This window comes from Nyctibius grandis, chromosome 30 (genome assembly GCF_013368605.1).
Source record: "Nyctibius grandis isolate bNycGra1 chromosome 30, bNycGra1.pri, whole genome shotgun sequence".
NCBI classification, from domain to species: Eukaryota; Metazoa; Chordata; class Aves; order Nyctibiiformes; family Nyctibiidae; genus Nyctibius; species Nyctibius grandis.
Genome location: NC_090687.1, coordinates 1,303,330 through 1,328,524, shown reverse-complemented (window position 1 = coordinate 1,328,524; position 25,195 = coordinate 1,303,330). Strand labels below are relative to the sequence as shown.

The following is a 25,195-nucleotide window of genomic DNA, read 5'->3' as shown; positions in this document are numbered from 1 at the left end:
ACTGAAATGAGGTGTGTGAGGTTTTCTCTGGACTGTAAATCCTTGCATCTGTCCAGACTAACAAGTTTTTCAAGAACTGGAGGCACCATTTGCCTTGTTGGAGCTATAGTTGCTCTCTAGTTACCTTAGGTGGCCTTTAGCCTCCTAATTGATGTGCCCTACCCTTTCCTTGTGCAAGTGCCTATTACAGGATAGTTTCTAACTCCATTTCACAGACAACTTAAGACGACTGATGACCTTTCAGAGGATAACAGGCCTCTGGTTGCAAATCTCTCTCTCAGTGCAACGCATCATTTTTCTGAAAATTCTTTTGGTGAAATTGCTTGGCTTGAAACTTTTGAGTGGAGAAGGGACTCGGTAACTAGGCGTGGGGAGGGTGATCAGCGTGGATTTGACTGGCTTCTAACTGCACAGATTATGTCTCTCTTTTCTGTCTAGGTACATACTGGTTGATTGGCTGGTAGAAGTGGCTACCGTGAAAAAGTTTTCTAGCCTATGCCTTCACACGACAGTGGGATGTGTGGATCGTTATTTGAAGCTGAGACCTGTCTCTCGCAGTCGACTCCAGCTCTTGGGAATAGCCTGCATGGTCATTTGCACACAGTAGGTGTTCTGACTGGTGGACAGGGTGGTTATTGTGATCATTCACATTCATTTCTGCTGCTCAAGCTTTTTTTTTCCCCCTGTGCTAATAATAATACTGGAAAGAATCTTTGGCTTCCCTCTGCATTAACTGTTGCTTGAACTGTGTTCACATACAAACACAACCTCTGCAAATGAGACACAAAATGTAATTCCTTGCACGTGTTTTTGAATATGAAAAAACTCCATAGTGGTGGATTGGTCTAAATGCATTCCATCAGCAGCTGAAATCTTTCACGCCATATTAGCATGAGTAACCTTGTATGGAACAACTGCAGCAGTGTTGTTACCTAGTTTAGTCCGTTATGCTCAGATCAACCACGTGGCGTGGTGGAAAATTATTTTTCTGTGTTAGTTTCCTTAATATCTTGCATCTTAACCTAGGAGAGGTTTCATAAAAGAGGAATTAGAAACATTCTAGTAGGTGGTTCCAGCTTCAAGGTGAAATCAATGAAGAGCTGCTGTTCTTTCTTTCCTGGTCTGTACCTGGGAAAGTACCTCATAAAGTTGTTTTAACTCTTTGGTCATTTTGAGTGCGTTTATCTGCCACAGAAACATGACTGCACAGACGCACAAATTCCCTTTCTTCTGGGGCTGTTAATATTATTTAACGTTGCAGTTTCATCAGCAAAGATATCTTGACGGTACGGGAGGCTGTGTGGCTAACGGACAACACATACAAAAATGAAGACTTGGTCAGAATGATGGGTGAGGTCATTTCTGCCCTGGAAGGAAAGATACGGGTGAGTTTGAAAACTAGATGGAATATTTCCCCCCTTGGGCTGCTACTGAAGTCAGGCTGTTGTAATTAGCACTTCTCCTTATCCAAGATGGGTTTTTTTATGTGCGTGTTCTCAATCAATCAGCTGTGGAGACCATGCATATTTCAGAGCCTGCAGATACAAAACCCTCTGCCTTTCTGTAGAGATTAAAACTGAAGTTTTAAGCAGCCATTTATTCTTTCGCTGGAGAATGTTTCCATGTCAATGTAGTAGTTAAAAACAAACAAAACCCCCTAATGTAATGAAAACAGCATCTCCTGGAAACAACCATTCTCAATACTTGGTGCTGATCTTGTATTTCCAACCTCTGCTCTCCTTTCTGCACTAGATACCTACCATTGTGGACTACAAAGAAGTATTGTCAAGTATAGTCTCACTGGAGAGAAGAACTCTTCACCTTTACAGCTTCATTTGTGAACTCTCACTCTTAAACACAAGCCTTTCTGTGTATTCCCCAGCTCAGCTGGCTGCTGCAGCGCTGCTGCTGGCTGAGATCCTACACAGGCAAGGTAAGGAACGTTACCTTCGGTGGAGCTGCAGCATGCTATGTCGATCTGCCTTGTCTTTTTAGGAGCCTGTGGGGTTTTTTTTGGTGTTATTTTGTCTTTAGGCAAGATGTCCCAATCACGCGGTGGGGGGAGCGGGAGGGGAGAAGATGGGGACAGACAGAAGACTTCAAAATGAAGGTTGAGTTCAGTCTATTTTGCCTCTTAATAGCAATGATGAACAAGAGTATTAGCATCAGACTATGCAAACTATGTGTTTTCATGAGACTGAAGATTTCTATACTTAAGTATAACTTCAGTTTGGCAGGTAAACTTATCCTTGAAGCCAACTGTGAACTTGAACGAACTATGTACAGACATAAGCTTGTAAAGATCATGATCTTTATCTCATTAAAAAAAAATCCATCTGATTACAGAACAACCAAGCTTCATGAAATGGTAATATGTGTTCTCTTCTCCAGCATACCCCTGGACCGTCAGACAGCTGTCTGCCTGTACCGGTTTCTCTCTTGAAGACCTGTTGCCCTGTGTGCTAAACCTCTACCAAAAGTGGTAATAGTTTTGGAACTCTTCTGTGAGGGTACATGAGTACTTGGATTCCAGCTCTTGCAGACAAGCTGCATCTGTACAGTCAGCCCTTCCCAATGAAGGAGGTGGCTTTGGGAAACTGCCTTGCTCCCCCCCCACAAGGCACTGAGGCCTAGGGGGGCCAGTTCAGGGACAGCTGTTCTATTTCTCCCCATTGATAGTGGCCCTGGGTTACAGAAAATGTGATGCTGCTCAAGGCTTAACAGGTTTTTAGCTTGCCAAACATCACTATTTTCAGAAGACTGCAACTGGATTATTGGTGAGCTTCAGAAGGAGTTCCAGCAGCAAAAGTAGCTCACTTCTTTAAAGAGTACAAGGCAAATATCCTGTTTACCTCAATGAACAGGAACGATGCTCATATGCTAGAAACCAAGTGTCCTGGCTAGCTGCATAGCAGCTCTGCTGAAACACCAACTTCCTTAGCACAGAACTGAGATGGACAGAGGGAAAGTACTTAAACTGGCAGGTTTTGTTATCACTGTTTCATATAATCCGCTCTAAGATTTGGACTTTAATCTTTCTTTCCAGTTTCGATGATGATATCCCAAAGGATTATAGGCAGGTGCCCTTAATTGCAGTGAAACGGCGATTCGAAGATGTGCGTTATGACCAAATAGGCAAAGAAAAGGTGGGTGAGCTCTTTGTCTTCATTTGCTGATGTCTAACACCCACAGCAAAGCTGCCATCTGGCAGGAGGCAGTAAACTTCAAATAACGGGAAGTGGGTTTAACTTTTAGATTTTTGGAGGAGAGGGTATCTAAACAGAGTGGTGGCTTTAACCTTGATCTGCGGGGACTAGAATTGCTCTGGTTGAGTACACGTGGGAAGGGCTCACTGGGATAGGGCTCTCCTACAAAATGAAGAGAAACAGCCTCCAGGCAGAGGGAACCGCATGGTCTAATTCTTACTGGCTTTTTGTTTTTCAGATTATGAGTTACATTCAGCTCTGTTTGTTGTTGGGGGTGAAACAGGAGCACCCGGAGCCCAGTCCCTTGCACGCTAACGTGGAAATTCAGCCGTTCCTCAGCTCTCCCTCTGGAAAGAGCGCTAAAAGGTCAGGATAACTCATTGCTGTAGATGTCTCTGAGGATTAGCATGAGCCTGTCCTCCTCTCTGGTATCCTGAGGTTCCATTCTGAAATATGATCAACTTTTCTGTAATTATCTTAATTGACATACCTATTAAGAGAGCTGCAAATGAAGACTTGGCTTTTAATGTGTGACTTCTGGATTTCCTTTCTACAGGACAAGGGAAGACAGCATTCGGGATGACAGAGGCAGCTTTGTGATTACACCCACAGCAGAGCTATCCACCCAGGAAGAAAGTCTTCCAGATACCTTTCTAGACTGGAGTTTACATTCCTCCTCTGATTATGAAGGTGATCAGGAAAAGGAAGGCGAGAAAGACGCAGATGGTGAGGGTTTTATTCTTCTTAGAAAAAGCAGACAGAGAATTAAAATTGTCTTTTCATCTTTGCTTAAAACTGTTTCTCAGGCAACAGAAGCCTGAACTTTCAGCTGAAGACCAGCTGGAAAAACTCTCCCCCTTCCCCAGTGGTTATAATTGTTAAACTATTTTAGAGGTCTAGATCTATTCTCTTTCTCCATATTGCTTCAGCACATGACGGGGGTTGGAGCTGCTGAGCGTTTCCAAGTGCGGCTGTTCTCAGGTACCGCTGACAGCGGACCAAACGCGATGAAGGGCCCAGTGTTAGAAATGCTGCATCATCCCTTTGGTTTGCTGACACTGGGACTGACTGTTCATTTTCTAAACAGCTCTTAGCACCTATCCAAACAGTCTGAGTGGGAAAAAGTTACTGCTTTAAATGAGAGTGAACTTAGTGCTCTGCCCTCCCCTCCATGGCTAAGCAGACATAAGGTTTATGCTCTTGCTTGGTCGGTTTGCTGCTTCCTTCTGTGCTGAATGGTGTTGCCCAAATCCAAACTAACCTTTCCCTTTTCTCATTCCACAGTGCCAAGTCCCACTGGGATCTTGGACACGACGGTGGTCTACGTGGATCCTGCGGAGCACTGCAGTCAGGACTCCAGCGATGAAGACAGCCTAGCTATGGAGCGGGCTGGGCATGCGGCGCTACCACGGGAGGCTAAAAAAGAAAAAGTCAGCCAAATGCTCTTATATTCCTCAAGCGGCCTAGGATTTTCTGCTCTCATGAGTTTAATTTGCTGGTTCTTTAAAGGAATGTGATTAACTTAGTTTATTGAATTTTGCAAACACTGAAATTAATTTTGGCTTCATCATGGGATTGCAGTGTTGACAGGTCTCCAAGGAAGCCTGCCAGTCATAATGCATATCAAAAAAAAAAAAAAAATGTCCTCCAGTGGCAAGCAAGCCAAAAAGCCTTTGTCTAGCTGAGGAAAACCACTAACTGCTTCCTGAGCCTGGATCTTCAAATGGCAGCACTGGGTGGATGTGGGAGCCTGAAGGGACTCGTGGCTGGTTGATTCTGCTCCGTAGCTTTCAGTACGGAGCTGTTCTGTAGCTTCTGAAGTTTTGAGATCTGGTGCCCAGTTGCTGGACAGCATAAATACTGTTATGCCTTTTGTTCGTAGGATGAAGAAAGAAAAAAAGAATCCCTTGAAATGTTTGAAGAATCTTCAAAGCAGGGTTGTTTAAACAGCTCCTACCTCCTTTGGGAAAGTAACAGAAAGGCTGCTGTAAGTAGTATTTTTTTTTTTGTCTCAAAACAACTCTTTCACTGTAACTTCTGGAACTCTGTTATGTGCAATGAACATACACAGAAAGAAATTGCTGTTCCTCAGAGCTTACCTTCTTCACAAATGAGGAGAGCGCTAAGAACTCTCTCAAATGAGCTTTGGTGTCTACCTTGGTGTTTAAAGTGAGTCTACAAGCAGTTGTAGCCAAGGTGCAAGCAGAAGTTCCTTTATAGTAACTCTGCTAAAGGCATAGGCACTGCTGGCTAGTGATCGCATGGCTCACTTGGGAGCGGGAGGGGGGAGACTGCCTGCGTTGACATTAATACATCTGCCAAAGCTCACACGTAGGAACCCTGAGTGACCTGTCTCATTTCCTGTGAGACCTTGGGCAAGAACTGAAGCAAGTTTCCTACAGCCTGCTTGCTGAAATAATAGATGTACCCAGAGGCAGTGTTTTTTCTTTCGATATTAGTACTACAATCCTTCTGTTTGTAGTGTAAAGGTAATGGGTTTTGAAATCAGTTTACGTTCCTCTCCGTAGATGTCAGATCCTGGCAGATACCTCCAACGTCTCAGGAAGCTACGGGGCTATGCTGCAAAGGGCTGCTGGGAAGCACAGGTAAGACTGACTTTTCCCAGCAAAACCGTCTTTATTCAGTCTTTTCTACGCTGCCATTGTTGGTTTAGACTCCTCTTCTCCCTTTAGAAGCAGGGTCAAAATTGCTGAATAATATCTATCTGTACACGTGCGTGTATTTACTCTGCAGATCCCCCTCTTTTGGAAAATACTGCGCATCTGTGGTACAATCTGAGTAAAGGTGCATCTTTTGATAGACTCAAAAGCCTGCCCCCAAATCATGTGTGTGTTCAACACTTAAACCAAACTAAGAACTACTCAGTCTGTTACCTTTCAAGTAGTTTGTCATGTTCACTCTCTGTTTTCAGCAGGAAAACTACAGGACCATCCTGTGCTGTTTTAGTTTGTATTTATTTGGTAAAAAAAGAAAAATACTCTCTTGTGTTCTCTTTACTACAGATGGCTTTAGCCAAAGCTTGTGGGAGTGGAAAGCAACTAGGATTAGAAGGCAAATCTTCCACTGAAATGGTGTCTCAAATGTTTCAAGCTTCCCATCCTATCAACAAGCAACATATCTTCACTCTGCAAAAAGAATTGAATGAAACAATGAGGTAAAAACTGAGATCCAGGAGTCAGGTCACACAACAGAAACCACTGCCTGTTTCCCTCTACATCTGTAGATGGAAACAAATCTAGAATGAGGTCTTGTGGGAAGATGAAATCTTCTGCTTTACTCTTCTGGGATGCGTTATGTACAATCAGAGAAACAGAATCACAGAATCACAGAATGTTGGGGATTGGAAGGGACCTCGAAAGATCATCTAGTCCAATCCCCTGCCGGAGCAGGATTGCCTAGACCATATCACACAGGAACGTGTCCAGGCGGGTTTTGAATGTCTCCAGAGAAGGAGACTCCACAACCTCTCTGGGCAGCCTGTGCCAGTGTTCGGTCACCCTCACCGTAAAGAAGTTTTTCCTCATATTTATGCGGAACCTCCTGTGTTCCAGCTTGCACCCGTTGCCCCTTGTCCTGTCAAGGGATGTCACTGAGAAGAGCCTGGCTCCATCCTCTTGACACTTGCCCTTTACATATTTATAAACATTAATGAGGTCACCCCTCAGTCTCCTCTTCTCTAAGCTAAAGAGACCCAGCTCCTTCAGCCTCTCCTCATAAGGGAGATGTTCCACTCCCTTAATCAGCTTCGTGGCTCTGCGCTGGACTCTCTCTAGCAGTTCCCTGTCCTTCTTGAACTGAGGGGCCCAGAACTGGACACAATATTCCAGATGCGGCCTCACCAGGGCAGAGTAGAGGGGGAGGAGAACCTCTCTCGACCTGCTAACCACACCCCTTCTACTACACCCCAGGATGCCATTGGCCTTCTTGGCCACAAGGGCACACTGCTGGCTCATGGTCATCCTGCTGTCCACTAGGACCCCCAGGTCCCTTTCCCCTACGCTGCTCTCCAACAGGTCTGTCCCCAACTTGTACTCATACCTGGGGTTGTTCTTGCCCAGATGCAGGACTCTACACTTGCCCTTGTTATATTTCATTAAGTTTCTCCCCGCCCAACTCTCCAGCCTGTCCAGGTCTCTCTGAATGGCTGCGCAGCCTTCCGGCGCGTCAGCCACTCCTCCCAGTTTGGTGTCATCAGCGAACTTGCTGACAGCGCACTCTATTCCCTCATCCAAGTCATTAATGAATATATTTGAGGAATATTCCTCAATAAATTGAGGAAGATGGTGAGGATGACAAGGTTGAATGTTTATGGGTGAAGATCAGGGGGAAGGTCGGCAGGGCGGACATTACAATGGGAGTCTGTTATAGACCACCCAACCAGGATGAGCAGGCGGACGAGGCGTTTTACAAGCGGCTGTGAGAAACCGCCCGGTCGCCGGCCCTTGTACTCGTGGGTGACTTCAACTTGCCGGATGTCTGCTGGAAATACAACATGGCAGAGAGGAAGCAGTCTAGGAGGTTCCTCGAATGTGGAGGACAACTTCCTCATGCAAGTGGTAAATGAGCCGACTAGAGGAGGGGCCCTGCTTGACCTGTTGTTTGTGAACAGAGAAGGACTAGTGGGAGATGTGAGGGTCGGTGGCCGTCTTGGGAGTAGCGACCACGAAATGTTAGAGTTTTCGATAGTGGGGGAAGTAAGGAGGGGCAAGAACAGAACTTCTGCCTTCAGATTTCCGGTGGGCTGACTTTAGCCTGTTTAAGAGGCTGGTGGACCGAGTCCCTTGGCAATCGGTCCTGAAGGGCAAAGGAGTCCAGGAAGGCTGGACATGCTTCAAAAGGGAATTGCTAAATATTCAGGAGCAGGCTGTCCCAGTCTGTAGGAAGGCAAGCCGTCGGGGAAAAAGACCGGCCTGGTTAAACAGAGAACTTAGGCTAGGACTTAAGGAAAAAAAGAGAACCTACTTGGTCTGGAAGAAGGGTCGGGTAACTTGGGAGGTCGATAGGGACATGGCCAGGTTGTGTAGGGAGAAGATTAGAAGGGCCAAAGCTCAGTTAGAGCTTGATTTGGCTGCTATGGTCAAAGATAACAAAAAAAGCTTTTACAAATACATCAACAGCAAAAGGAGGGTCAAGGAGAGGCTCCACCACTTGCTGAATGAGGAGGGTAGTGTAGTGTCAGGGAATGAGGAAAAGGCAGAGGTGCTCAATGCCTTCTTTGCCTCGGTCTTTAATGTCAAGACCGGTTGTCCTCAGGAGACTCAGCCCCCAGAGCCTGAAGTTAGGGACGGGGGGGCTGTGTGAACCCCCCGTAATCCAGGAGGAGACGGTTAGTGACCTGCTGTGCCAGCTGGACACCCACAAGGCTATGGGCCCGGATGGGATTCACCCCAGAGTAATGAAGGAACTGGCAAACGAACTTGCCAAACCACTCTCGATTATCTACCGGCAGTCCTGGTTAACTGGAGAAGTTCCAGCTGACTGGAAATTAGCAAACGTAACGCCCATCTACAAGAAGGGTCGGAAGGATGATCCAGGGAACTATAGGCCTGTCAGCCTGACCTCGGTGCCAGGCAAGGTGATGGAACAGATCATCCTGAGTGCCATTACACGGCACATGCAGGACAATCGGGGCATCGGGGCCAGCCAACATGGATTCATGAAAGGCAGGTCCTGCTCGACCAGCCTGGTCTCCTTCTATGACAAAGTGACCCGCTTAGTAGATGAGGGCAGGGCTGTGGCTGTAGTCTATCTAGACTTCAGTAAGGCATTCGACACTGCCTCCCACAGCATCCTCCTAGACAAACTGGCTGCCCGGGTCTTGGATGGGTGGACTCTTCAATGGGTTAAAAACTGGCTGGCTGGCCGAGCCCAGAGAGTGGTGGTGAATGGGGCAAAGTCCAACTGGCGGCTGGTCACTAGCGGTGTTCCCCAGGGCTCAGTTCTGGGGCTGGTGCTGTTCAATATCTTTATAGATGATCTAGACGTAGGGATTGAGTGCACCCTCAGTAAATTTGCAGATGACACCAAGCTGGGTGGGAGTGTCGACCTGCTGGAGGGTAAGAAGGCCCTACAGAGGGATCTGGACAGGTTAGATAGATGGGCCGAGACCAACGGCATGAGGTTCAACAAGAACAAGTGCCGGGTCTTACACTTCGGCCACAACAACCCCCTGCAGCGCTACAGGCTGGGGGGAGAGTGGTTAGAAAGCGGCCCGGTGGAAAGAGCCCTGGGGGTGCTGATCGACAGCCGGCTAAATATGAGCCAGCAGTGTGCCCAGGTGGCCAAAAAGGCCAATGGCATCCTGGCCTCTATTAGGAATAGTGTAGCCAGCCGGTCTGGGGAAGTGATCGTCCCTCTGTACTCGGCACTGGTGAGGCCGCATCTTGAGTACTGTGTTCAGTTCTGGGCCCCACATTTCAAGAAAGATGTTGAGGTGTTGGAGCGAGTCCAGAGGAGGGTGACCAAGTGGTGAAGGGTCTGGAGGGTCTGTCCTACGAGGAACGGCTGAGGGAGCTGGGGGTGTTTAGCCTGGATAAGAGGAGGCTCAGAGGTGACCTTATTGCAGTCTACAACTACCTGAAGGGAGGTTGTAGTGAAGTGGGAGTTGGCCTCTTCTCCCAGGCAACTAGCGATAGGACAAGAAGACACAGCCTCAAGCTTTGCCAGGGGAGGTTCAGGTTGGACATCAGGAAGAATTTCTTTTCAGAAAGGGTTATTAGACATTGGAAGGGGCTGCCCAGGGAGGTGGTGGAGTCACCATGTCTGGAGGGGTTTAAGAAAAGACTGGACATGGCACTTAGTGCCCTGGTCTAGTTGACAGGGTGGTGTCAGGGCAACGGTTGGACTCGATGATCCCAGAGGTCTCTTCCAACCTGATTGATTCTGTGATTCTGTGATATTGAATAGAACTGGTCCCAGTACCGACCCTTGAGGGACTCCGCTAGACACAGGGCTCCAACTGGACTCTGTCCCATTGACCACCACTCTCAAACACATGACACTTTGCAAAGAGGAAATAGTAGAGCCCCCATGAAGAACTGAAATGAGGTGTGTGAGGTTTTCTCTGGACTGTAAATCCTTGCATCTGTCCAGACTAACAAGTTTTTCAAGAACTGGAGGCGCCATTTGCCTTGTTGGAGCTATAGTTGCTCTCTAGTTACCTTAGGTGGCCTTTAGCCTCCTAATTGATGTGCCCTACCCTTTCCTTGTGCAAGTGCCTGTTACAGGATAGTTTCTAACTCCATTTCACAGACAACTTAAGACGACTGATGACCTTTCAGAGGATAACAGGCCTCTGGTTGCAAATCTCTATCTCAGTGCAACGCATCATTTTTCTGAAAATTCTTTTGGTGAAATTGCTTGGCTTGAAACTTTTGAGTGGAGAAGGGACTCGGTAACTAGGCGTGGGGAGGGTGATCAGCATGGATTTGACTGGCTTCTAACTGCACAGATTATGTCTCTCTTTTCTGTCTAGGTACATCCTGGTTGATTGGCTGGTAGACGTGGCTACCATGAAAAAGTTTTCTAGCCTGTGCCTTCACACGACAGTGGGATGTGTGGATCGTTATTTGAAGCTGAGACCTGTATCTCGCAGTCAATTCCAGCTCTTGGGAATAGCCTGCATGGTCATTTGCACACGGTAGGTGTTCTGACTGGTGGACAGGGTGGTTATTGTGATCATTCACATTCATTTCTGCTGCTCAAGCTTTTTTTTTCCCCCTTTGCTAATAATAATACTGGAAAGAATCTTTGGCTTCCCTCTGCATTAACTGTTGCTTGAACTGTGTTCACATACAAACACAACCTCTGCAAATGAGACACAAAATGTAACTCCTTGAACGTGTTTTTAAATATGAAAAAACTCCATAGTGGTGGATTGGTCTAAATGCATTCCATCAGCAGCTGAAGTCTTTCACGCCATATTAGCATGAGTAACCTTGTATGGAACAACTGCAGCAGTGTTGTTACCTAGTTTAGTCCGTTATGCTCAGATCAGCCACGTGGCGTGGTGGAAAATTATTTTTCTATGTTAGTTTCCCTAATATCTTGCATCTTAACCTAGGAGAGGTTTCATAAAAGAGGAATTAGAAACATTCTAGTAGGTGGTTCCAGCTTCAAGGTGAAATCAATGAAGAGCTGCTGTTCTTTCTTTCCTGGTCTGTACCTGGGAAAGTACCTCATAAAGTTGTTTTAACTCTTTGGTCATCTTGGGTGCGTTTATCTGCCACAGAAACATGACTGCACAGATGCACAAATTCCCTTTCTTCTGGGGCTGTTAATATTATTTAACGTTGCAGTTTCATCAGCAAAGATATCTTGACGGTACGGGAAGCTGTGTGGCTAACGGACAATGCATACAAATACGAAGACTTGGTCAGAATGATGGGTGAGGTCATTTCTGCCCTGGAAGGAAAGATACGGGTGAGTTTGGAAACTGGATGGAATATTTCCCCCCTTGGGCTGCTACTGAAGTCAGGCTGTTGTAATTAGCACCTCTCCTTATCCAAGATGGGTTTTTTTATGTGAGTGTTCTCAATCAGCTGTGGAGACCATGCATATTTCAGAGCCTGCAGATACAAAACCCTCTGCCTTTCTGTAGAGATTAAAACTGAAGTTTTAAGCAGCCATTTATTCTTTCGCTGGAGAATGTGTCCATGTCAATGTAGTAGTTAAAAACAAACAAAACCCCCTAATGTAATGAAAACAGCATCTCCTGGAAACAACCATTCTCAATACTTGGTGCTCATCTTGTATTTCCAACCTCTGCTCTCCTTTCTGCACTAGATACCTACCATTGTGGACTACAAAGAAGTATTGTCAAGTATAGTCTCACTGGAGAGAAGAACTCTTCACCTTTACAGCTTCATTTGTGAACTCTCACTCTTAAACACAAGCCTTTCTGTGTATTCCCCAGCTCAGCTGGCTGCTGCAGCGCTGCTGCTGGCTAAGATCCTACACAGGCAAGGTAAGGAACGTTACCTTCGGTGGAGCTGCAGCATGCTATGTCGATCTGCCTTGTCTTTTTAGGAGCCTTTGGGGTTTTTTTTGGTGTTACTTTGTCTTTAGGCAAGATGTCCCAATCACGCGGTGGGGGGAGCGGGAGGGGAGAAGATGGGGACAGACAGAAGACTTCAAAATGAAGGTTGAGTTCAGTCTATTTTGCCTCTTAATAGCAATGATGAACAAGAGTATTAGCATCAGACTATGCAAGCTATGTGTTTTCATGAGACTGAAGATTTCTATACTTAGGTATAACTTCAGTTTGGCAGGTAAACTTATCCTTGAAGCCAACTGTGAACTTGAACGAACTATGTACAGACATAAGCTTGTAAAGATCATGATCTTTATCTCATTGAAAAAAAAATCCATCTGATTACAGACCAACCAAGCTTCATGAAATGGTAATATGTGTTCTCTTCTCCAGCATACCCCTGGACTGTCAGACAGCTGTCTGCCTGTACCGGTTTCTCTCTTGAAGACCTGTTGCCCTGTGTACTAAACCTCTACCAAAAGTGGTAATAGTTTTGGAACTCTTCTGGGAGGGTACATGAGTACTTGGATTCCAGCTCTTGCAGACAAGCTGCATCTATACAGTCAGCCCTTCCCAATGAAGGAGGTGGCTTTGGGAAACTGCCTTGCTCCCCCCCCACAAGGCACTGAGGCCTAGGGGGGCCAGTTCAGGGACAGCTGTTCTATTTCTCCCCATTGATAGTGGCCCTGGGTTACAGAAAATGTGATGCTGCTCAAGGCTTAACAGGTTTTTAGCTTCATCACTATTTTCAGAAGACTGCAACTGGATTATTGGTGAGCTTCAGAAGGAGTTCCAGCAGCAAAAGTAGCTCACTTCTTTAAAGAGTACAAGGCAAATATCTTGTTTACCTCAATGAACAGGAACGATGCTCATATGCTAGAAACCAAGTGTCCTGGCTAGCTGCATAGCAGCTCTGCTGAAACACCAACTTCCTTAGCGCAGAACTGAGATGGACAGAGGGAAAGTACTTAAATTGGCAGGTTTTGTTATCACTGTTTCATATAATCCGCTCTAAGATTTGGGCTTTAATCTTTCTTTCCAGTTTCGATGATGATATCCCAAGGGATTATAGGCAGGTGCCCTTAACTGCAGTGAAACGGCGATTCGAAGATGTGCGTTATGACCAAATAGGCAAAGAAAAGGTGGGTGAGCTCTTTGTCTTCATTTGCTGACGTCTAACACCCACAGCAAAGCTGCCATCTGGCAGGAGGCAGTAAACTTCAAATAACGGGAAGTGGGTTTAACTTTTAGATTTTTGGAGGAGAGGGTATCTAAACAAAGTGGTGGCTTTAACCTTGATCTGCGGGGACTAGAATTGCTCTGGTTGAGTACACGTGGGAAGGGCTCACTGGGATAGGGCTCTCCTACAAAATGAAGAGAAACAGCCTCCAGGCAGAGGGAACCGCATGGTCTAATTCTTACTGGCTTTTTGTTTTTCAGATTATGAGTTACATTCAGCTCTGTTTGTTGTTGGGGGTGAAACGGGAGCACCCAGAGCCCAGTCCCTTGCACGCTAACGTGGAAATTCAGACTTTCCTCAGCTCTCCCTCTGGAAAGAGCGCTAAAAGGTCAGGATAACTCATTGCTGTAGATGTCTCTGAGGATTAGCATGAGCCTGTCCTTCTCTCTGGTATCCTGAGGTTCCATTCTGAAATATGATCAACTTTTCTGTAATTATCTTAATTGACATACCTATTAAGAGAGCTGCAAATGAAGACTTGGCTTTTAATGTGTGACTTCTGGATTTCCTTTCTACAGGACAAGGGAAGACAGCATTCGGGATGACAGAGGCAGCTTTGTGATTACACCCACAGCAGAGCTATCCACCCAGGAAGAAAGTCTTCTAGATACCTTTGTAGACTGGAGTTTACATTCCTCCTCTGGTTATGAAGGTGATCAGGAAAGTGAAGGCGAGAAAGACGCAGATGGTGAGGGTTTTATTCTTCTTAGAAAAGCAGACAGAGAACTAAAACTGTCTTTTCATCTTTGCTTAAAACTGTTTCTCAGGCAACAGAAGCCTGAACTTCCAGCTGAAGACCAGTTGGAAAAACTCTCCCCCTTCCCCAGTGGTTATAATTGTTAAACTATTTTAGAGGTCTAGATCTATTCTCTTTCTCCATATTGCTTCAGCACATGATGGGGGTTGGAGCTGCTGAGCGTTTCCAAGTGCGGCTGTTCTCAGGTACCGCTGACAGCGGACCAAACGCGATGAAGGGCCCAGTGTTAGAAATGCTGCATCATCCCTTTGGTTTGCTGACACTGGGACTGACTGTTCATTTTCTAAAGAGCTCTTAGCACCTATCCAAACAGTCTGAGTGGGAAAAAGTTACTGCTTTAAATGAGAGTGAACTTAGTGCTCTGCCCTCCCCTCCATGGCTAAGCAGACATAAGGTTTATGCTCTTGCTTGGTCAGTTTGCTGCTTCATTCTGTGCTGAATGGTGTTGCCCAAATCCAAACTCACCTTTCCCTTTTCTCATTCCACAGTGCCAAGTCCCACTGGGATCTTGGACACGACGGTGGTCTCCGTGGATCCTGCGGAGCACTGCGGTCAGGACTCCAGCGATGAAGACAGCCTAGCTATGGAGCGGGCTGGGCACGCGGCACTGCCACGGGAGGCCAAGCTGCCGGACACTCGCAGCCTTTCCGCACCTCTCACCCCAAAAAATCCTACCGTGGAAGGGAGCTCAGGCTACTCTTCCACCAGCAGTGCCAGCTCTACGCCTTCTACAGAAGGCAGCCTACTCAAACCTACCTTAGCACTGTCTCCTGGCAGTGCCCCGAGCAAGGAGCCATGTCTCCCTCACGACCCGTAGCCATGTTTACAGTCAGGCTGTGCTAGGCCTAGGGATGGCACGTGTGCCGGAAGGCCAGTCAAGCGAAAAAATGTGGCAGAACACAGTGAAGAGAGAAGTCGGGCTCCTTAAGCCTCTGATTTCTTCACGCTTTTTACTTTCCCTAGGGTTCCTGGGAACTTACTTCTGTTTTAGTCATACAGGGATGATAGTGAATAATTGTTGATACCTCCAACAAGAGCCTTTCCCCTCAACTTTGCCTATATCTGTCTTCTAATTCTAATTTTCTTATCAAAAATGAAATCTGTGCTGCTTCTGCAATAACTTGAAGAAACCACCTCCCCTGACCTCAGCCTAGCAAGCCTGGGTTAAAGCTCCTTCAGCCTGGGAACATCAGGAAAACAGACTTTCTTTACAAGCAGGGAGTGAGCATTGCAATACCAAGGTGCGAGACTTCCAGGAGACGTCGCTGAATTTAACACTGGAACCGGACTCCATGACTCTTCCTTCGTTTAGAAGTTACTGTGGCAGATGGCAACAGTTCACATACACACGGTGTAGTGACTGTTTATAAAAGTTGTTTTAATATAGATGGCTCCCTGTCTTACTTCAATGACTGGTGTCCCACAGGGCTTGGAGAACTGATGGGAAGTTTGGGGATGAAGGATTGTTGAGCTCTGAGCCAAGTCCTTATGAGTAAGTTGCAGAGGGGCCTGCCTGTGGGCTATTTACATTAATATCAGGAGCAGCTGGGAGAATACCCTGCACAGCAAGTAGGATGGGGCTCAAACCACCCTCACAGCTCTACAGCAGCCCCAGAGAGCCTACAGCAAGGCCTTGAACTTGCCAAACATCCAACAGAGAGGAGCCTGAGGTGCTTGTCCACAAAGTTTGTTACAAAACTATGGAATGCCACTGTAGTTTAAAAAAATAGCCCCTGATTTAGCTTTTCTGTACCAGGTTTCACCTTGTCACTGTGGCTACACTGCAGTTCTCCAGCTACTGCTTACAATGACTTGCCACGCAGGAGTGTCTTCACATTAACTTGTTACAGCAGCTCAAATTTCAGCATTAGGTCACATTAAAATTGGAAGAAAACGCTTTTATAAAAACCTCTCCCAGTTCTAAAACAGGTAAAAGTTAAACATCTGCAGGAAAGGCCTCACACTGCAGAAAGCTGTGAACTCTTTTTCTTGTGCAAGTTTTCTTGATCTGAAAGAAAAGACACAAAATGAGAAGATTAATCAGTTCAATTCCTTCCCAGGAAGGGCAGATGAGGTGCTGAGGAGCCAGCTCCATGTTCCTGGGCCTTGCTGCTTAATGCAGTGGCCTTGGCTGATGCAGCCCTGGACTGAAACCAGATCTGTCTCTGGATCAAGGCTCAATCTTGAAGGTGCCTCATGGATAAAACAGAGCACCTGGGCCTAGAGAGCTACCACTTACTGCTACAGGCCTGAGGCAATAAAACCAGAGCTACAAAATGCTTTCTGAAAAAGCAAAGCAAAAGCTACAGCCCAGAGCCTTGGCTCTTTTAAACAAAAATGAAAAAGACCAGATTGCATCAGTCAGCATTTTGTTAGCAACTCCACACCCCTGCAGACTGTTCAGCCTTTGCTTTATTAACCCTTGTTGTATTCCTCCAAGGACAAGTATTTCCAGAAAAAAAAACTGAGGAAACATATGCTGTAACACAGGCTAAGCCTGGCTCGGTGTAGCACTGGACTGATGTCTTAACAGGTCACGCTGAAGGGCCAGTACTCCCTCTGCAGGTCAGGAGCAGCCCCTGGGTCTCAGCGGGAGAGATTTCACAGACCAGCCTGCTCTGTGCTCACCTGACTGCTGCCTGCAGCACCCCAGGGCATATGGAGCACCACCCCAGGGCATAGGGAGCAGCACTACAGGGGCACAAGCAGCACTACAGGGGCACAAGTGCTTTGTGCTGCTGCAATGTAAACTACTAGCACTTACTTAGGGCACCATTTTGATATCCACAGAGTCGTAAGCTGAAGCTTTCATCTTTTCCAGTGGCTTTTTGAAGAGCTGCCGCAGGGCCTCATAGTCAGGCTTCTCCTCATACCCCAGTGCCATTACTTGCTGCAGGTAGCTCTGGAGGGCAGCTGCAAAGCAAGGAACATCACTGTGGAGCAGCACAGCAAGGCCAGTTGTCTTTACAAAGCTGCCAAATGCCCTGCTCAGACTGCTCTCCCTGCAGACAGTTCACCCACCCGCCTTGGCCAGCTGCAGAGAGGGGGACACAAAACCAAAGATTAAAACAAAGTGCAAAGACAGGATGGGGAAATGACCTCTAGCCCCAGATATTGCATTTTTAAAGCCACCAGAACACTTGCCTCTTCAGCAAGGCTCATGAATACAGACAATGGGTGGCAGCCTTTCTTGTTTTGCTGCAGAGAACAAGGTGTTTGTTCACAGGAGCCTGTCAACCTGTCCATGCAACGGTTCGTCACCGTCGCCACCCTGGACTAGCGCCCCAGCGGAGAGACAGTTCTCGCTTCAGGTACAGCCAAGCCTCCTTCCCCCAGTGCCACTGTCACAGCGAGCAAGCCCGTACCTGGAATGGATCTCTGCCTGAAGCACAGTCGGAGAAGGCATTTCACATCCCCTTTGTACCTGGAATAATCAGAGTGCTGTCAGACGAGAAGCAATGGAGCAGGCACCTGAACAGCCTGTCTTGGGCAATAGGGACAAAAAATAAAAAAGGCTTAATTCAGATGGGCACGTTCCGAATGGAGCAGAACTCGGGGTTCATCCAGCGCCCTGTGGCCAGGCTCAGCCTTTACAGTGGGATTTACCCACATCCCAACAGCGTACTATGACTGAGTGATTTCTCTTCAGTCACAAAACCTCCCTCACTGCTTTCTGCTGAGCATTTCCCAAGAGAGTAGATGATTTCTCCTACTTTTCCTTCTTCTCCACCACAGTTTCTACTTCGTCCAGCTCATCAGACCAAGGCAAGAAGCCACAGAGCCATTTCAGAAGACAGTAGCCCAGAGATTCCAAGTCACTCCGGCGAGATGGTCCTGATGGGAAGGAAGAGATATCCACGTGTGAAAAAACAGAGTTTGGGAGCCATCCCAGAAGCAGCCCAGGCTAGCACCTCTCCTCCAAGGGTAAGGGCTCCAGCACTCACTGCACAACCTTGGAAGTCTACTTGAGGTGTGCCTTCTGTAAAACAGGCAGCCCCATGAAGGCGCACAAGTCTAGAGAGAAGCAGTAATGAAATGCAAGAGCTTCACTCAGATGGGCTCCAGGTTATCAATACTCGTGGGAGCCTGCTAACCCACACAGCTGAGGAATCATCTCCCAGCCTCTGGAGGAAGATCTGCCCAGTCTGAACACTGGGAGAGAAGAGTCGCATCCCAACCAGGAGAGGAACTGGCTAATTTAAATGCCTTTCCAGCTCTGGTTGCTTCAAGGTCAGAGCAAAGCCTGCTGCAAATCTGTTTTGGGCAGGGATCCAGTCCTGGCTTGAAACAGATCCCTGCTAAGCCAGCACAAAGCAGCAGCCCTGTTTTCTATTCCCCTCACGCCTGCAGCAGCCAAGGCTCCAGATGGAGGAGGAACACCCCTGCCCCTCTTGCTGCAGGCCCTGAGTGACCTGGCAAGTCTCAACACAGCAGCCCCGAGAGAGGCAAGAGGAAAGAGCCCAAGGAGGAACTGGGCTCCAGGTGCATGTGAATGCCTGGAAAGCAGCAGTAACAGAAATGCCAGCAGCGAGCCCGAGCTCCAGAGAGCTCTGCCACAGCAACAGCTCCAGCTGAGGTTGGCTGGCTTGTGTCACAAACCAAGGCTCACCTGCTCCCTTGTGGCTGTCCAGACTGATAAACTCTGTCGTGCCTTCATGAGGGGTCCTGCTGCCTTCGCGCTGAGCCACGTGCTTCCCTCCTGGGCAGTAACGGAACGCAAAGCAATAGCCTGCGAGGGTCACCTAGAAGACATCAAGCACACATCTGAGCGTTACTGCTTGGTGTCAAGTCCACAGGCTGTACCTCCACTCTGCCTCCTCCAGTCAGGGGCCTGAAACTGCCCTCCAGGGAAAGGCACTGCTCCTTAGGGCAGACTCCAGGTGACATCTAAGGCACCATGACCACTCCTTCAGGTGTGAAGCCTGCTTACGGCACAGCCCGCAATCCTGCAGCACAGCACCTGCTTGAGCACTGCACAGACTGCGCTGCTCCCTGGCCAGCAGCGGGACCCTGGGCGTTGCTCTATCCCATTTCACAAGCCAGCCTTCACCGCCACTACCTCGCAGCACTGCTCCCTACCTGGGTGAGGTCTGCTGGGTTCAAATAGATGTTCTCAGCTGTGATGTCCCCATGCACATACTCGTTTTCATGAATGTACTCCAGGCAGTCTAGCTAGCAGTAAATAGAACAGGCAAGCGTATCAGAACCACACAGACTCCCTCAGTACCCTGGCTATCACTGAGCTGGACCCCCCAGCTCCCCACAGCTGTGTGGAGAAGCACAAAAAGCACCACGTCTCACAGCCTTTAATTTTCAAAATGCAGGTTTCTCTCGTTCTCCTTACCCCAAACTCCTTCAAGGTGACATATTGCTCAAAAGATGCTACTCAAGTTTACAACAGGCTCAAGAGATGCTACTTGCAGACCCCAGCCAACCCCCTGGATCAGCTTTAAAACACCTTTGAAAGATCCAGAAGAAAGTTATAGGTCTTTTCAGAAAAGGTCTATGAGAAAGTATTGGTTCTCTACGTACCAGCCGGACTACGATCTGAAACGCTGCCTTCTCCCTCAGGACGTGTAACCCATCACTCAGGACTGACTGAAGAGTTCGCCCTAAGTCAGAGAACACCAAAAACCTACAAGAGACAAGGGCTTCAGCACTGAGCAGTACCTACCTGATCTGGAAACCCTGCAACAGACACTAGTCAAGCGATCCACCTGGATTAGACCCCCCTTCAACTCCAAGCTGACCCGAGCAAACACGTCCTCAAGTTTTGATAAAACAGAAAACTCCTTGAAAAGGAGAGACGTGCTGATCTCGTGTCGCAGACATATAGTCTGAGTCTCCCCTTTGTGTTAAGCTTAAAAGGCAAGAATAAGGTGTCCCCTGGCCTGAGGGGCAGAAGCAGCAAAAGCAATGACTGCACCAGCAACACAAGGACTGAAGGAAGCGGGATAATGAGGCAAACCATGTGTTAATAAATGAGACAGGAGCAGTGCATAAGGTTAGGAGCCCAGGGGACAATGAGAAAAGCAAGAGCAGCCAGCAAGGAGAGAAGAGGGAAAGCCCCAGAAGATGGCAGCTGTGGACAAAAGAGCTCAGCCGTGCCCTTGGCAGAGTCACCTCACCTGTAGCTATCTGCGTGTAGTCCAAAGCCAACGCAATTGGGGATTCCCAGCAACGGCACAGAGTGCCACTTCTTCCACTTCTCCACTAGAAGGGGAGAGAAGAGGACAGTGCAGCAGACACTGCTAAGGAGCTCCAGAACGAAGGAGCTCAGTCAGGGACGCCCCTTCTCGAGGGCCTGCTCTGCCCTGGGCAGCTCACAGCTGGAAGCCTCTCTCGTAGGGATTCTGTCCCAGAAATGCCAGCCCAACGTGCTGGGGTATTGGCATGTCAACGCACACAGCACTGCAGAGCAAGAGTAAGACACAAAGGAAGTGGGGAACACCAGAGCAGGCTAAGGCCTGTGGTTGCTAAGGGCTAGGTAGAAGAAGAAGGGGGGAGAGAGAGGGATGGAGAAGCAGATTTTTACAGTCCTCCCACAAGTGCAGGTTTGACATTCCTTCCTCCACCACCCCTGCTCACACACCTGCCCACATTCTCTTGGCAGCTTTGCTCTTGCTCAGGTTTTTCAGTGAATGGAGTAAATACCAGACAGCAGCTGACAGAAACGCCCACGGAAGGGGCAGAGGAGAGAGAGGAGCCAAGGCAGGTCAGGCTGCAGAGCTGAACAGCTACCAGGGAGATCAAGACAAAGCTCGGGCAGGGCAAGAAAGCTTCAAAATGCCAATACTGCAGTGCCCTAAGGTGCACAGAGACTCCTGGGAGAGCAGGCTCTTGGCCAAACTTCCCAGCACTCTGGCACCAATCAAGCAGTGAATTAGTTTATTCTAGCCTGGCCTTCCAAGAGACTCACATAACTGATGAGAGAGAGATGCCAGTTTCCTAACAGGCAGCCTAGTCCTTGCCCTTCCAAAAAGCACCAACCTGTGCCTGCCTTCGCAGCTCGCTGGAAGAAGTTCTGTTCATTGTAGATCTTGCCATCTTTGACATCCTAAAGGGAAAAGGAAGGAGGAGCGTTACTTCAGCCGCACACCCCCTGCTAGAAAGGGAAACTTGGGCGAGATTGCTACAGGACCTTCACTGCTCGTTTTAAAGAAAGCAACAACCCCCCCAAAAAAAAATCAAGTACCAAATCAGCAACAAAGCTGAGAACAGAGCTCAGGTCTTTTGGGTCACTATTAATGCTGCACCTACCAACCACATGAACTCCGAGCATCAGCACAGAGCGAGGGAGCGGCTCCCTCAAGTTGGACATTTCAAGCACTACCACTTACAACTGTCTGTGGCTTAAAAACAGCTGGACAATGCAGACCAGCTGGCAACCTAGAGCGAGCTCTGGTCCCCAGGCTGTTATGTTACAAGGAGCCAGAGGTGACCTTCTTATTCACAGCACGGATGAGGTTATTTCTGCAAACAGGCAAGTCCCAACAAAGAGCTATAACATTTTATTCTAGTTGTCAGAAAGCGAGACAAGTAAGAAAGTCTGTATGTGTGACATTCCAGTGTCTGGGTAAAGTGCTGGAATCTCACAATCCATCTTTTTAAACCAGTTAAGTGCCCTTTTACTGCTGTTTTTATCGGGTGATCTGAAATGCACATAGTTTACAGACAATAATGTATGCATTTGCCTATGCACGTGTATGTATGCACTTAGCACACTGCAGGCTCACTTAGGACAGATGCTGTTACGCATGGCAGGAGGCAGCAGTTTTCTGCTCTGGCTGGTCTGATACCAAAGGCCCTGCCCACAAGCGGCCAAGGCAGCTGGAGGATCAGCAGACTCCAGACAACACAACCGACCATGTTCCAGAGGATATTTCATGCTGCACCTTGCCTGGTGAGCCGCTCTGAGCCATCAAACCCGGGAGCCAAAATGCTCTCGTGTGCCATATCACACTCTACAGCCCTCTGAACCGCAGGGCTGGGCTGCAAAACGCCAAACCCTGACAAAGGCGCAAAGCAGAGGAGCTGGGAGCGTCGTGTACAGAAGCGGTTACGGTTTCCCACCTACTGGTTCTAGTTTCGTGGCACTTGGCTGTCTTTTCTCATTAACACCGTATTCTTTCTCCATCCTCTTACATGTCTCTTCTGACAAAAGGGAGAGTGATTTTTCAAGTGCCCCCAAGAGTGGGCACCGCCAGGTCCCCCACAGAGCCATCAGTCATCACTGGTCTTCCCACAGACCAGCAACCCCCCAGAGCCACAGCAGAAGCAGACAGGAAAACAGTCTTTCTGCTCTGGTTTGCGAGTTACTGAAAATCAATCAACTGAATTTCCATTGCAGAACAGCTGTTACTGGAAACAGCACGTTTCTGGAGAACCCAAGTTATTGGCAAGTGCCCAGAAAGCTGGCTCACAACTCCAGCCATCATTACTGCTTGATTTAAACACGTGCTCTGGCCTTACAGACTCTCTCAGTGCTGGTTCACCACCCTACCTCTGCACAGCCACCAAACCAACCTCTCCAGTTTCCCCAGGCTTCAGCAGGGCATGTGCACGCTTCCCAGACAGGAAAAAAGCAGGTCTGACATTAAGGAATCGAGATCTCTACCTCACACCACCAAATTCCGTTTGGGAGATTACCGAGCTTGGTGGATTGAAGAGGCAACCTCTGGGATGAAGGCTTGTCCTTTCTTTAAGCCTCGTATCTGTTTTCTACACACCTTTAGTGGAAGAGCCAACTGCTACTGAAATCCAAGCACAACACTCCCAGGAAGTGACAGCCACCTCCTAAGCTAGAAGGAGCCTCTGTGACCACTTTCTCTGAATTCCTCGGACATTCTTAGCCACAACAGGCCAAATGGGTCAGGCCCTGGACACAGTACACTACGCACTATTCCTTACCCAAACAGATCAAAACTCACAAGTTTGAGGGAGTATCTTTGCTTTTGAGGGCAGGTTCCAGATGCTGACTGTGCTGTGGAAGGATGGAACAGATGTGGTTACAGGAGCACAGAAAAGAGGCACTTGCAGTGTCAGCTGCATCATTAAACACAACCTGCACAGCTGGCTTTTACTTCTCTGCTTCTTTCACTCGATCTTTGCAAAACCATCCTCTGTGACAGTGTCTTCCCAGATGACTACAAAATAATTCTTACCTTGCTCCAGAAGCACAGCACCCCTGAGACGCTTCGAGTGCAGTTCTGCTTAAGTCACAGAAGCAGCTAGGCATAGCTAGAGTAGTGGGGTGCTTTGAAGATGGTACATAAAGAACAAATCATCAGTAGAATCTGAAAGGCAGCCCCAGATTCACTTGGAGAGCGTTCCCTAACAGCTCACTTTGGAGTTTGTCAAGTCTGTGAGAGATGCCAAAGTCCCTTCTGCTCTGCATGGATGTTAGAGTCATATGTGGCCTTCCCCCTCCAAAAAGATTTGTGCCCATTACTTGGCCTTGGGGTAGTTCTTCTTCTCCTGCTCTTAGACTGAGGGCTACACACAGGTTACGTGCTGCTTGTCACCCAAAAGATGTTTCTATAAAAGCACTAGAATAACAACATGGATTTTCTCTTTTTCTAACATCATTAAAGACACAGGTGGATGCCCACACTTTGTTATACAGCAGCATAAGTAATTACAAAGAAACTAAAGCCAAACCTCGGGCAAAGCTTACTAATGGAGAAAATTCCTGCTGAAGGGTGAAGTTAACCAAGGAGAATAAGATCGAAATCTTTCTTTTGGAAGTTTACAACTGGACTGGAGAGAAAGGACCAGCAGTCAACTCAACAGCTGAGCAGCAGCCCAGATGATTTAGCTGATTTTGATCCCCAAAACAGGCTGAGAATCCTGAACTGACATTTAGTTGGTAGTGACACCGCCTTCAACACAGGAACTCCTGTACAGTGCTGGCAGCATTTAGGTTTTGGACCTAAAAACCAGAAGGAGGAACTATGGCCCTGAACGATCTGTATTTCACCAAATAACAGAGCAGCCCGGCCTCCGCTCCGTCATACACCCGTGCTAACGGCCGCCTTGGCAGGGGCATTAAGCGGCGGATGCCCAGCGTGGGAATGACAGACCCCGCTGGCCAGCCGGTCGCTGCCATCCCGGGGGACACCCGCAGCCTGCCATCACCTCCGCCCACAACATCTGCTCACGGCGGACTCCAGCTGTTCGGGGACGTCCCCACAGCCACCACCGAACACCGACAGCGGCCGCGGGCCTCTGAGAGCTGTCCGGCCTGTCAGGGACACGCGGTGCCTCAGCGGGGTCTGCTCCTGCCCGCCCTGGCCCCTCTCCTCCCCTGCCTCCCGGTAAGGCCGGGCCCTCCCGGGCCCCCCGCCCGCCTCGGCCCCCACAGCACCTTCGTACATGAGCCCGCAGCCGCCCCGCTCCAGCAGCCGGACCAGCCTCCACTGCCTGCTGCCCTGGTCCGTCAGCACCGCCTCCAGCGGGAGCGGCACCGCCGAGCCGGGCCGCGCCTTGCGGGGCGAGCGGGAGACGGGTCTCGCTGTCACCGAGCGCCGGGCTGGGGAGGCCCGCGGGGAGGCCGCGGGGCTCAGGGCCTGCCGCCGCGGCGGGGCCGACGCCGTCTGCTCCGTCTGCTCCGCCTCCTCGCCCCGCAGCGGCGGGGGCAGCCTCCCGCCGCAGGCCGGGCAGAAGCGGAAGGCGGGCTCCACGCCGCGCCCGCACTGCGGGCAGAACCGGCTCGGCCTGCGGGCACAGCGGGGACAGCCGTCAGCGCCCGCCCGCGCCCCCCCGGGCCGCGCCGCCCCGCTCCCCCCCCACCGCCGCCGCCACCTCGGGGAGCCGCAGGCCGCCTCGGGCCCCGCCTGCTCGGTCGCCGTCTGGTCAGGCCCTGCCTGCTCGGGCCTCGCCTGCTCCGCCGCCGCTCCCCGCCGGCCCCGGCCCCGGCCCCGCCGCCCACGGCCCGCCAT

At 48.8% G+C, this 25,195-nt stretch overlaps 2 protein-coding genes across 2 annotated transcripts in view; one reads left to right on the top strand and one right to left on the bottom strand.

Moving 5' to 3' along the window:
- The window catches only part of LOC137674683 (cyclin-F-like), a 23,613-nt gene extending 7,972 nt beyond the window's left edge, over positions 1 to 15,641 (top strand). Inside the window, exons 10-28 of the mRNA XM_068420260.1 lie at positions 439 to 603; positions 1,262 to 1,385; positions 1,753 to 1,933; positions 2,392 to 2,482; positions 3,047 to 3,146; positions 3,445 to 3,572; positions 3,763 to 3,932; positions 4,491 to 4,636; positions 5,089 to 5,193; positions 5,735 to 5,812; positions 6,230 to 6,381; positions 10,702 to 10,866; positions 11,525 to 11,648; positions 12,012 to 12,192; positions 12,652 to 12,742; positions 13,301 to 13,400; positions 13,699 to 13,826; positions 14,017 to 14,186; positions 14,744 to 15,641. Coding sequence (XP_068276361.1) covers positions 439 to 603; positions 1,262 to 1,385; positions 1,753 to 1,933; positions 2,392 to 2,482; positions 3,047 to 3,146; positions 3,445 to 3,572; positions 3,763 to 3,932; positions 4,491 to 4,636; positions 5,089 to 5,193; positions 5,735 to 5,812; positions 6,230 to 6,381; positions 10,702 to 10,866; positions 11,525 to 11,648; positions 12,012 to 12,192; positions 12,652 to 12,742; positions 13,301 to 13,400; positions 13,699 to 13,826; positions 14,017 to 14,186; positions 14,744 to 15,072 — 2,728 coding nt within the window. The 3' untranslated portion in view covers positions 15,073 to 15,641. The remainder of the gene's footprint in view (positions 1 to 438; positions 604 to 1,261; positions 1,386 to 1,752; positions 1,934 to 2,391; positions 2,483 to 3,046; positions 3,147 to 3,444; positions 3,573 to 3,762; positions 3,933 to 4,490; positions 4,637 to 5,088; positions 5,194 to 5,734; positions 5,813 to 6,229; positions 6,382 to 10,701; positions 10,867 to 11,524; positions 11,649 to 12,011; positions 12,193 to 12,651; positions 12,743 to 13,300; positions 13,401 to 13,698; positions 13,827 to 14,016; positions 14,187 to 14,743) is intronic.
- Positions 14,168 to 25,195, bottom strand: LOC137674581 (serine/threonine-protein kinase VRK3-like). Its single transcript, XM_068420042.1, has 12 exons — positions 25,059 to 25,195; positions 24,622 to 24,971; positions 23,186 to 23,238; positions 21,246 to 21,312; positions 20,384 to 20,468; positions 19,788 to 19,890; positions 19,335 to 19,427; positions 18,865 to 18,997; positions 17,969 to 18,089; positions 17,621 to 17,679; positions 17,020 to 17,168; positions 14,168 to 16,263 (listed from the first exon to the last, which is right to left on the bottom strand). Exons 1-11 carry the CDS (start codon positions 25,193 to 25,195, stop codon positions 17,020 to 17,022), a joined length of 1,350 nt encoding a protein of 449 aa, XP_068276143.1. The 3' UTR covers positions 14,168 to 16,263.

Coding starts and splice junctions, on each gene's coding strand:
- LOC137674581 (XM_068420042.1), bottom strand. CDS start 25,195: ATGGCGGGCCGTGGGCGGCGGGGCCGGGGCCGGGGCCGGCGGGGAGCG. Junction 24,972..25,058: donor GCGGCCTGCGGCTCCCCGAG/GTGGCGGCGGCG, acceptor CTGTGCCCGCAG/GCCGAGCCGGTTCTGCCCGC. Junction 18,998..19,334: donor ACCCAGCAGACCTCACCCAG/GTAGGGAGCAGT, acceptor GATGTCTTCTAG/GTGACCCTCGCAGGCTATTG.